General features: G+C 49.2%; 1 protein-coding gene across 1 annotated transcript in view; it reads right to left on the bottom strand.

The window, feature by feature from the left end:
• The window catches only part of LOC107121606 (pre-mRNA-processing factor 6-like), a gene marked incomplete at its 3' end in the record, with an annotated part of 18,473 nt that extends 7,092 nt beyond the window's left edge, over nucleotides 1-11,381 (bottom strand). Inside the window, exons 1-3 of the mRNA XM_015424548.1 lie at nucleotides 11,187-11,381; nucleotides 3,552-3,720; nucleotides 1,124-1,242 (exon numbers count right to left, since the gene is read on the bottom strand). Coding sequence (XP_015280034.1) covers nucleotides 1,124-1,242; nucleotides 3,552-3,720; nucleotides 11,187-11,374 — 476 coding nt within the window. The remainder of the gene's footprint in view (nucleotides 1-1,123; nucleotides 1,243-3,551; nucleotides 3,721-11,186) is intronic.
• Nucleotides 11,382-11,660: the final 279 nt, after the last annotated feature.

Raw genomic sequence — 11,660 nt, 5'->3', positions numbered from 1 at the left:
AGTGGTCCATCTAGTCCAGGATCCTGTCTCACACAGTGGCCAACCAGTTCCTCTGGAGGGCCAATAACAGGGCATAGAGGCCAAGGCCTTCATAAGAATGTCAGAAGAGCCCAGCTGGATCAGACCAGTGGTCCATCTAGTCCAGCATCCTGTCTCACGCAGTGGCCAAACAGTTCCTCTGGCGGGCCAACAACAGGGCACAGAGGCCGAGGCCTTCATAAGAATGTCAGAAGAGCCCAGCTGGATCAGACCAGTGGTCCATCTAGTCCAGCATCCTGTCTCACGCAGTGGCCAAACAGTTCCTCTGGCGGGCCAACAACAGGGCACAGAGGCCGAGGCCTTCATAAGAATGTCAGAAGAGCCCAGCTGGATCAGACCAGTGGTCCATCTAGTCCAGCATCCTGTCTCACACAGCGGCCACCCAGTTCCTCTGGAGAGCCAACAACACGGCATAAAGGCCAAGGCCTTCATAAGAACATCAGAAGGGCCCTGCTGGATCAGACCAGTGGTCCATCTAGTCCAGCATCCTGTCTCACACAGTGGCCAACCAGTTCCTCTGGAGGGCCAACAACAGGGAAGAGAGGCCGAGGCCTTCCCCTTCTGTTGCCTCCTGGCACTGGGATTCAGAGGCTTCTGAATGTGGAGGTTCCCCTCAGCCATCATGGCTTGTAGCCATTGATAAACTTATCCTCCATGAACTTACCTAATCCCCTTTTAAAGTAGTTTATTCCTGTGGCCATCGCTACGTCATCTGGCAGCAAATTCCACATTTGAATCACTCTCTGTGCAAAGAAGTATTCCCTTTTGTCCGTCCTGAACCTACCGCCCGTCAGCTTCACTGGATGTCCTCAATTTCTAGTATTTTGGCAGAGTGGGGATTCGGACCTGGTTCTCCCAGATCCTAGTCTGACATCCTAACTGCCACCCCACGCTGGCTCCCCGATTGGTTGCTTCCTCTTCTCCCCCGTTCTCAGCAATGGTAGCTGGTAATTTTAATTGGGAGGATGTGGCTCAGAGGTAGACCCAAAGCAAGATAAAAGGACATCTGACTACTTCCTCCTTGCCCCAGCATCCAGGTTCCAGATACCACCACGGGCTCAAAAACACATCTGAAAACCCCTACCGTCTCTCTTTTCTTCTTTCATCCATCCTCTTATCCAGAGCAGCGTAAATTGCATCCGCCTCCTCGTCATCTTTTTCGTAAGGCCCACTGGAGAACAGGCTCCCGGCATAGCCGTTGAACTAAAAAAAGACAAAAGAGGTGTCAAGTTTCAACAACCCTTTTATCTGCTTATTATGTCCTTCGTTTACAGCCCATCTGTCTTACGGCGGCTCACGGCAAATTGTGGGTGTGTGTTAAATGCTGTCAAGCTCCTTTCTGAGTTATGGTGACTTGATGAATTAATGACTTCTGAGACGTCCCCTCGTTAACAGCCACACTCAGGCCTTGCAAACCAAGGGCCGCAGCTTCCTTGGTGGAGTCGATCCATCTCATCAAGGCAGATTACAGCATTTGAAAAGGTTTTTAAAAAGCTCAGAATGCAAGGATCTCCGGAAAAAAGCGCAGTAGGGATTGCAGAACTGGGGAAAAGGGCAAATGACAATGGAAAAGAAAGGGGGGGGGGATCTGCCTAGACATGACACGCCACAAGGCAGTAAGTAGGTTAGGTAAAGGTAAAGGTTCCCTTGCTCGAAAGCCAGTCGAGACCGACTCTAGGGTTGCGGTGCTCATCTCCGTTTCAAAGCCGAAGAGCCAGCGCTGTCCGAAGACGTTTCCGTGGTCATGTGGCCGGCATGACTAAACACCAAGGCGCATGGAACGCTGTTACCTTCCCACCGAAGTGGTACCTATTTATCTACTTGCAATTCCTTGCTTTCGAACTGCTAGGTTGGCAGGAGCTGGAACTAGAGACGGGAGCTCACTCCGTCATGCGGCAACCCGGGTCTTGAACTGCTGAACTACTGACCTTCCACAGCCTGCAGTTCAGCGTCTTAACCACTTGAGCCACCGCAGCTCCCAGTAAGTAGCTTACAAAGGTAGAATACAATGCAGTAAAAGGTACACCTGCTGCATCAATAGGGTTTCATCTCAATAAATCAAGATGGGTTAGTCTGTCTCTAGCAGTAGAAAGGAGCAAGAGTTCAGGAGCAACTCAAAGACTAACAAAATAAATTTTTTAAAGACTAACAAAATCTGTGGCAGGGGAGGAGCTTTCATGAGTCACTGCTCACTTCTTCAGATACAGCTAGAATGTGAGTCCATCTGTCCTTATATCTGGGAAAGTGGAGAGATTTCAGATGCTAAATGACAATAGCAGGCATGATTGGATTCGGTGTGATCTGCAGAGGAGAGCAGGTGTGGAGAAATCAGCATTGATGAGACAGGAAACCTACATCTCGATTCAGTCCAGAAGGATGCATTGTCTTGAGCTTCATTATCAGTTGCAATTCAGCAATCCCTTTGAAATTCCTTTGTAAGAGAACTGCTACTCTTAGGTCAGCAACTGAAGGTCCTGGAAGGTTAAAATGTCCTCACAATGGTTTTTGACTGTTGTGGTTTCTAATGCTTTATGTCCATTTGTTCTTTGTCGAAGAGACTGGCCTGTTTGTCCAGTGTAGAGGGCGGAAGGGTACTGCTGACACGTGATGGCATAAATCACATTAGAGGATGAGCAGGAGTATGAACCTGAGATGGTATGGCTGATGTTGCTAGGATATATATGAGAGCAAAGTTGGCATCTTGGTTTGTTGCAGGCCTTGGTACCAGAGTCCATTTTACTGTTAAGCAGTTTATCAATGTGGGTGAGGAGTTATTTTAAGTTGCCACAATTTTTGCCAGTCTTTCATGTGCTACTGGACTCTTGCTCTCATCCCAATAAGTCATTTAGCACTGCCTTTTATTATGGCAAGGGCCATCGCTCAGTAACACAACTCATGCCTTGTACATAGCTGGGCATGCGAACAGACCTCGAGAAAAATGTTCCGAACCTTTTATAGAGGCTTAACATGCGAAAAGGGGCAGTCAAAAGTTTTTCATAAGTTTAGAATCGACTAATAAATAACAGCCCACTACTTCTCTATTAAAGGGACAGGATATTTTTTTCCCTTGGCATCTGGCAACCTTATACACAGAAAAGGTCCAACGCCCGTCCCTCCAGCAGCAGGACTGAGCAGGGCCAAACTGGATGGACCAAAGGCCCATAGGGATAATGAAGAAGAAGAGATTGGATTTATACCCCTCCCTTCACTACCCAAAGGAGTCTCAGAGCGGCTTACAAACTCCTTTCCCTTCCCCTCCCCACAACAGACACCCTGTGAGGTAGGTGGGGCTGACAGAGCTCTTGACAGAAACGGCTCTTTTCCAAGAACAGCTCTTATCAGAACTACGGCTTGCCCGAGGTCATCCAGCCAGGTGCAAGTGGAGGAGCGGGGAATCAAACCCGGTTCTCCCAGATTAGAGTCCGCGCACTTAACCACTACACCAAACTGGCAAATGAGGCAGCTTCCTGGGTTCAGTTCTTAAAAGCCAGCAACCAGGCCAGAGGCATCACCTCATCATAATTGGTGTCGTTCAGATCCTCATCGTCATCGTCGGCTGCCTGGTTTTTCTTCATCTGATCCCCGACGGTTCTCTTCCCTGGTGGCGCATGGCGATCGTCCACGGGGTCATTTGCGTCTCGAGCGGGACCAATATCCGAGCGAGTGGTAAAACCCGTAGCACTAGAGAGACAGAAAAGCAACACATTCAATGCAGGACAACTGACAGGTGTTACTGGGGTCCTTCACCACTGGTTTCCCCCCCCCTTCCAAATCACTCCCTAATGCCTCATTCATGGCATTTAAGTCTCACAGAGCTGAACAGCTAATTTTGAGTATATCTGCTGATCTCTTTTTCTCCTCCAGTACGGCCCAAGTGGATTATACAGGTAGGTATGGGACAGGACAGCAGCCTGATAACCCAGCCTAGCATTGTCACATCAGAGCTTTGAAGCTAAGCAGGGTCAGCCTTGGTCAATACTTGGTTAGAGTGGTTAGAGTGCTTGGTTAGTACTTGGTTGGAGTGAGTATAAATGGGAAATTTTCTCAGTGGAGGGTGGTAAGCAGTGGGGTACCATAGGGATCAGTACTCGGTCTGATGCTTTTTAACTGATTTGGAGTAAGAACATAAGAACATCAGAGAAGCCAATGTTGGATCAGGCCAATGGCCCATCTAGTCCAACACTCTGTGTCACACAGTGGCCAAAAATCCCAGGGGCCATCAGGAGGCCCATCAGTGGGGCCAGGACACTAGAAGCCCTCCCACTATTGACCCCCCCCCCAAGCACCAAGAATACAGTGCATCACCTGCCCCAGACCGAGAGTTCCTATCTATACCTTGTGGCTAAGAGCCACTGATGGACCTCTGCTCCATATGTTTATCTAGTTCCCTCTTGAAGCTGTCCATGCTTGTAGCCACCGCCACCTCCTGTGGCAGTGAATTCCATGTGTTAATCACTCGTTGGGTGAAGAAGGACTTCCTTTTACTTTTGGCCACTGTATGACAAAGTGTTGGACTAGATGGGCCCTTGGCCTGATCCGACATTGGCTTCTCTTATGTTCTTAAGTTATAGCCAGCTGCACACCCTACATGATCAGTCTTGTGCCAAATGCCCCCGCAAAATGGCAGGCATGCAAAATACCAAGGAAGAGCCAGGACTGCCTCCAGGGATAGGCTTGGCTCATACAAAGCATCTCACATGATGAAGTTTTGCCTTATCAGACCCTGGGTCCATCAGGGTCTACTCAACCTGGCAGCAGCACCCCATAGTCTCAGGCAGAAGTCTTTCCCATCATCTGTCACCGGGTCCTTTTAACTGGAAATGCTGGGGATTGAATCTGGGGCTTTCTTTATGCCAGGCAGATGCTCTGAGCCATAGCGCCTCCCCTTCTGTCAGAGAACACCTTGAAAACAGCCCGACGGAACAGAGCTGTTTCATCCTTTCCCCTTAACTGCCAGTGCCGCCAAAACATTTGGGAACCAAAAATCGTCTGCTTTCTCCCCACAGAACCCTTGGAAATGCAATTAGCAACTGGTTCAACTGCAAAAAAATGAATTACAGATCTAGTGTGATCGAAGCTGTGGAGCGTTGCGCTTTATGTAACTTTCATGAAAACAGCAGATGCCAAGCATTATAGCAGTACTGTGTTATTTTTTTTAACTCTCAAAATTAAATATGCCTTAAAACCCATACAAATAATTCAGACTTCTCTTGCATCCTGCCCCCTTTCTTTCCAAGCCCACATCCGCAGTCTATAGACAAATGCATAATAATGTGTCACAGGATACCACCGCTGATTAAAAGAGCTAAAAGACTATTGATGCCAGCTAAATGTTCAACAGTAACAGCAGGCATAATGAACTTAAGAGGAGGAGATATTCAGGGGAAAGAAAATCGTTCTTCCCCACTTAGAAATCCTTACATGTGGTCTGGGTTCAGGTGCCCACACTGCAGAGATGTTGGGATGGTGGCATGAAGTACGTGCAGCTAGGCAACAGATGTGTGGGACAAAGTGTACATCGACTTCACACATCTCCCAATGCAAAAGCGTTTTCTGGGTAAAGTTAAAGAGGTGAGGGCCCTTTCGATTGGAGGGCCCTTTCGATTGCATCTCCCAATGCAAAAGCGTTTTCTGGGTAAAGTTAAAGAGGTGAGGGCCCTTTCGATTGTGGTATGACAAAAGTATGCACGGGACAGAGAAGTTAGAGGAAGAAGTACTTTTCTCCCAGTACAAGAACTCATGGGCCAAGGCCTTCAGTAAGAACATCAGAAGAGCCCTGCTGGCTCTGACCAGTGATCCACCTAGTCCAGCATCCTGCCTCACACAGCAGCCAACCAGTTCCTCTGGACGGCCAACAACAGGGCAGAGAGGCCAAGGCCTTCATGAGAACATCAGAAGTGCCCTGCTGAATCAGACCAGGGGTCCATCTAGTCCAGCATCCTGTCTCACACAGTGGCCAACCAGTTCCTCTGGACGGCCAACCACAGGGCAGAGAGGCCGAGGCCTTCGTAAGAAGATCAGAAGAGCCCTGCTGGATCAGACCAGTGGTCCATCTAGTCCAGCATCCCATCTCACACAGTGGCCAACCAGTTCCTCTGGACAGCCAACCACAGGGCAGAGAGGCTGAGGCCTTCCCCTGATGTTGCCTCCTGGCTCTGGGATTCAGAGGCTTAGTGCCTCTGAATGTAAAGGTTCCCCTCGTTCACCAGGGCTAAAAGCCATTGACAGACTTATCCGCCATGGATCTCTCTAATCCCCTTTTAAAGTTGTCTATGCCTGTCGCCATCACTCCATCCTCTGGCAGTGAATTCCACATTTTAATCACTCTTTGTATTAAGAGGTGTTTTCTTTTCTCCATCCTGAACCTACTGCTCATGAGTTTCATTCATTTTTTTATCAGGAAGGGGAAAAGAAGCATGGAGGTGTTTTTCAAATGGGTCTTTTTAATTATTATTAATTAATTATTACTATTAATTATTACATTTCTACCCCGCCCTCCCCGCGAACGGGCTCAGGGCGGCTTACAAAAAGGGCACCATGTGCCAATATGAAACAGTAAAACACATAAAACGACCATTATCAGAATAAAGTGCTCAGTGGTATTATTGAGCATTCAATCAGAGCAAGATGGTAGCCTGCAGATGAAGCTCCGAGCCCAATTCGGCGGGACGCTCAGTCGGAGCACTGAGGCTCGATCTTATAATGGGCCATCACAATAACCCATGTTCCCATACGGTAGTTGGTGGTGGCTCCTAAGTAAAAGCCTACACCCTTTGTTAGAAGTTAGAAGGCCTTTATTGTTTTACCTTAAGAGAACATTGGGTTTTCGCAAGGACAAAGCACTCTTTGTGTATTTTGCTGGCCCCAATAGGGGTAAAAAGACGAAGGAGGAGCCACAAGAAAAAACAGGAGCAACGAGCCAGAGGGGTGCCTGGTAGGCACTCACTTTCCCCATACATTGTATGGCCCTAGTTAGGAAGTCTATAAACCCCCATGTAAACCACTCAGAGCCTCTGGGATGGAGCGGTATAGAAATTGAATAAATAAATAAATAAAGAGTTTTACGGCAGACCTTGTCCCATTGGATTGTTTCCAAAATTAAGGGGTGCTATGCCCAGGCCAATGTCCCTTAGACATACAATCAGGGTGTCTTCTGTAGCATTCTTCAACGGAGTACCATTAGTTGAGATTTGTCGAGCCACAACATGGGCCAACATGTTGTGGACTCCTTTGTGTGCCATTATGTGTTGGATTGTGACCAGCTTGTTCTTTTCCCGGGTGTCTGCTGTGGCAGTGGTGATGGTGTTACTCTCTCTTCTCCGCAGCCTGCTTACTGTACTCCCAGTAGTCGCTTGGGTGTGAATGTTGCAAGCAAAGGATTTCATACCGGGCTAAACCTCATGTTGACAATGAGAGTAATCTTTGTTGTTCCAAAATTTGGTAACAGTCTTGCAAAATAGAGTATGTTTAGACATAGAGTCCTACTGGAAAAGAATCTGAAACTTGGGCCTCAAGGTTCAGGCTGCCAACTCCCACTTGGGAAACAACCTGGAGATAAGGGGGGAGGCCTAGGAAAAGTGGCGTTTGAGGCATAAAGCCACAGAGTCCACCTTCCAAAGCAGCCATTCTCTCCAGAGGAAGGGATCTCTGCCCTCTGGAGAGCAACTGTAATCCCGGGAGATCTCCAGCCCACTCTAGAGGTTGGCAACCTTACACAAGGTCCTCCCAAAGGCCAAATATAAAATTCTCCCAAAAACCATTGCAGGCAAACATAAGCTGATATTGCTGCAAAATATGGCATTAAAGGGGGAAAAATCCCCAAACTGGCACCAACAATCTGATACGGTTGAGGGGTGGAGATGAAACTGATTAGCTGAAGCAACAGGTATAAATGGTTTGGAGAAATGGAGTCACAGGGGAAGAAGACGAAGAAGACGACGACGACGAAGAAGAAGAAGAAGAGGAGGAGGAGGAGATTGAATTTATACCCTGCCCTTCACTACCCAAAGGAGTCTCAGAGCGGCTTACAAACTCCTTTCCCTTCCCCTCCCCACAACAGACACCCTGTGAGGTCGGTGGGGCTGAGAGAGTTCTGACAGAAACGGCTCTTTTTCAAGGACAGCTCTTGTCAGAACTAGGCTTGCCCAAGGTCATCCAGCAGGTGCAGGTGGAGGAGTGGGGAATCAAATCCGGTTCTCCCAGATTAGAGTTCGCGTACTTAACCACTACACCAAACTGGCTCTCAAGAACTGAAGGGATAACTGGGATTTGAGGGAAGTATTTCGTGCTCTGTCATATATTTTATAACTGGTGCCCATAGCCTTGTGAACTTCACGTGTGGTGTGGTATTTGGCGGATGAGACCTTCGGCTTAAATCTGCTATTTTAGCCATGACAAACTGTTCCCAGAGCTTGTCATGCCATACCCTGTTTTTCCTGGTTATGTTTATCGAGTTATGTGCATTGTAAAAAAGTATAAAAATAAAATATAAAAAAAAGTCTTAGAAGGCTGCTTAATACTGCTTAGGACGGCACTGTAAGTTTGCATTTATAAACTTTCTAAAAAAAGAAAAGACATATTTACTCAAGCGCCAGGCTGAGTTTTGTCACATGCATGCTGCCAAAAAAAGGGGGGCCATCTTCAATGCTCCCTCTAAGCTGCGGAGTCTTGTGAGCAAAAATTCTACATTGTGAGCTCCTGGCATTAATGTCGTGAGCGAGCGATTTGGCGACTGCATAAATTACTTTAGTTAGACCAGAAAGCACTACAGTTGGGGTCTCAAAACCGATTGACCCGCCCGGGCCCCAAGGATGCCAGGCTTGCTACCACCAGGGCCAGGGCCTTCTCAGTGGCAGCTCCATACTGGTGGAACGAGCTCCCGGAGGAGATCAGGGCCCTGGAGGACCTTTTACAATTCCACAAGGCCTGCAAGACGGAGCTCTTCCACCAGGCCTTCAACTAAGGAGCCGCCTCATTTACTACTAGCACCAACAATCGTAGTACCGACCCTGGCCCTTAATGTTAACATCTGACCTGTGCCGTCGCACGACTTAGGAAGATTACTGAGCTGAAAAACTGTGTGTTGTATGCATGCATGCACTTTAGTACGCCATCTTAAATAATTACTACCTTTGTCCAGCACTTTATAATTTTATGACTGTATGATTTTATCTGTAACTGAACTATTTAAATGATTTTATGTAGATTTTAATGGTCACTGCGGACCAACCAATGTAAGCCGTCCTGAGCCTGTTCGCGGGGAGGGTGGGGTATAAATTTAATTAAATAAATAAATAGTTTGCTCTGGAGCCATCCTTCCTGAGTTAAGACAAAAATGTGTGAGCTGGAGACTAAAAAACTGTGAGCTAGCTCACACTAACTCAGCTTAGAGGGAATGCTGGTCATCTTACATTCACATACAACCCACAGTTGTGTCCAATGACAATTGTGTGTACATGTATATAACATTTTAAAGAGTGTGGGGTCAGTGTTCCCTCTAAACTGAGTTAGTGCGAGCTAGTTCACAGGTTTTTAGCCTCCAAGGTCACATCAGCAGGTGCAAGTGGAGGAGTGGGGAATCAAACCCGGTTCTCCCAGATTAGAGTCTGCACACTTAACCACTACACCAAACTAGAGGGAGCATTGGTCAAGTCATGCTCTCTGGAGCCTAACCTACCTCACAGGAACAAATTTAGACTCCTGTGGCACCTTTAAGACCAGCAAAGTTTTATTCTGGGTATAAGCTTTGGTGTGCATTGCACACTTCTTCAGATCCCAAGCAAAAGTCCTGTCACACTTTAAAGATGTAAGACTGATTTTGGTATAAGCTTTTGGGCACTACCGGCCTCTTGATCAGAGGCACAAAGTGTTCTCTTCGACCTGTAGATTCAGGTGGGGAATAGTCTGAAGCATCAGAAAAAGTTAAGACTCCAGCGGCACCTTTAAGACCGACAAAGTTTAGTTCTGGGTATAAGCTTTCGTATGCACGCACACTTCTTCAGGTATCTGGAGAAGCGTGCATGCACTCACACGAAAGCCTATACCAGTGGTGTCGAACCTATGGCACGGGTGCCAGAGGTGGCACTCAGAGCCCTCTCTGTGGCCACGCGTGCCATCGCCCCAGCCAGGCCTAGACCATCATTAAAGTGTCGAATTCTCTGCCAAATAATTTTAAGTCAATGAAAGCATTTGGGATTGCTTTCCTTACTTTGTTCGGATCATCTTAAGTTAATGTATGAGTTGTTTTTTTTCTAAAGTAAAACCTCAGGATTCAAGTTAAATGGCCGTGTTGGCACTTTGCGATGAATAAGTGGGTTTTGGGTCGCAGTTTGGGCACTCGGTCTCTAAGAGGTTCGCCATCACTGGCCTATACCTTGATAAAAACTTTGTGCCACCAGACCCTGACGTGGTTCTGCTGCTTCGGGCCAACAGGGCTACCTATCTAAATCTACCTCACAGGGTTGTTGTGGGGATAAAGAAAGGGACAGAACAGCGTGAGCTGCTTGGGTCCCCATTGGGGGGGGGGGGTGGTAAGTCTTTGGAGCCATCCCTCCTGAGCTGAGACAAAAATCTGTGAGTCAGAGGCTAAAAAACTGTGAGCTAGCTCACATTAACTCAGCTTAGAGGGAACACTGGGTGGGACATAAATGAAGTAAGAGTAAAATTCTTCAGAGGGGGGCTCTGGTCACACTCTCAAAGGCACTTTTAGGGGCTAGGGTTTTTTTGTTGTTGCTTGTTTGTTTGTTATAACACGCTGTTCAGGGGCAGCCGGGAACTCTGCCCATGGTTAGAGGCATTTTTGCAAGCAACGAACTCTGCACACGACCAGGGGTGTTATAACACGCTGTTCAGGGGCAGCCGGGAACTCTGCACACGGCCAGGGGCATTTTTGAAAGCAACGAACTCTGCACACGACCAGGGGGCATTTTTTTTTATTTTTTTTTTGCACGCTGGCGCCCGTCCTTTTATGCCCTGCGAGACAGAAAAGCGACGTCTTGACGCCCAAAACCGTCGGGAGAAAGAGGCCTCGGCGGCGGCGGTGGGCCTCCTCCGCGACGCCCCCACCCGAGGCCTAGTCGCCGAGGGGAAGGAGCCGCGCCTCGCGCCCTCCCGCCCGGCCGCCCGCCCTACTCGAGCGCGCTGCTCACCCTCGGCCCAGGCCCGGCACGTAGCCCAGCGGGGCCGGCATGCCCAGGAAGGGCTTCTTCTTCCTGTTCATGGTGCCCGTCAGCGAGGCCGTCAGGCCCGACGCCCCGCCGGAACCTGCCGCGTTGGAGCCCCCCGCCGGGGCGGCCCCGCTGGCCGAGGCCGAGGAAGGAGCCGCGGTGGCGGCCATGATGGCGGCTGAGGAGGCGAAGAGTGAGGCGGGGGGGGGGGGGGGGGAGGAAGAGGGCGGGCCTTCAGGCCCGCCGCCCCGCCGGAACCTGCCGCGTTGGAGCCCCCCGCCGGGGCGGCCCCGCTGGCCGAGGCCGAGGAAGGAGCCGCGGTGGCGGCCATGATGGCGGCTGAGGAGGCGAAGAGTGAGGCGGGGCGGGGAGGGGGGAAGGAAGAGGCCGGGCCTGGGCCTGGCGGGCGAGGCCTACTCCGCCTGCTCCGCCTCCCGCGCTGGCTGAGGGGAAGGA

Source organism: Gekko japonicus, unplaced genomic scaffold (genome assembly GCF_001447785.1).
Source record: "Gekko japonicus isolate JY-2015 unplaced genomic scaffold, Gekko_japonicus_V1.1 scaffold2697, whole genome shotgun sequence".
Taxonomy (NCBI): domain Eukaryota; kingdom Metazoa; phylum Chordata; class Lepidosauria; order Squamata; family Gekkonidae; genus Gekko; species Gekko japonicus.
Note: the sequence above shows the minus strand (reverse complement) of the source record. Positions and strands in the feature narration are given on the sequence as shown.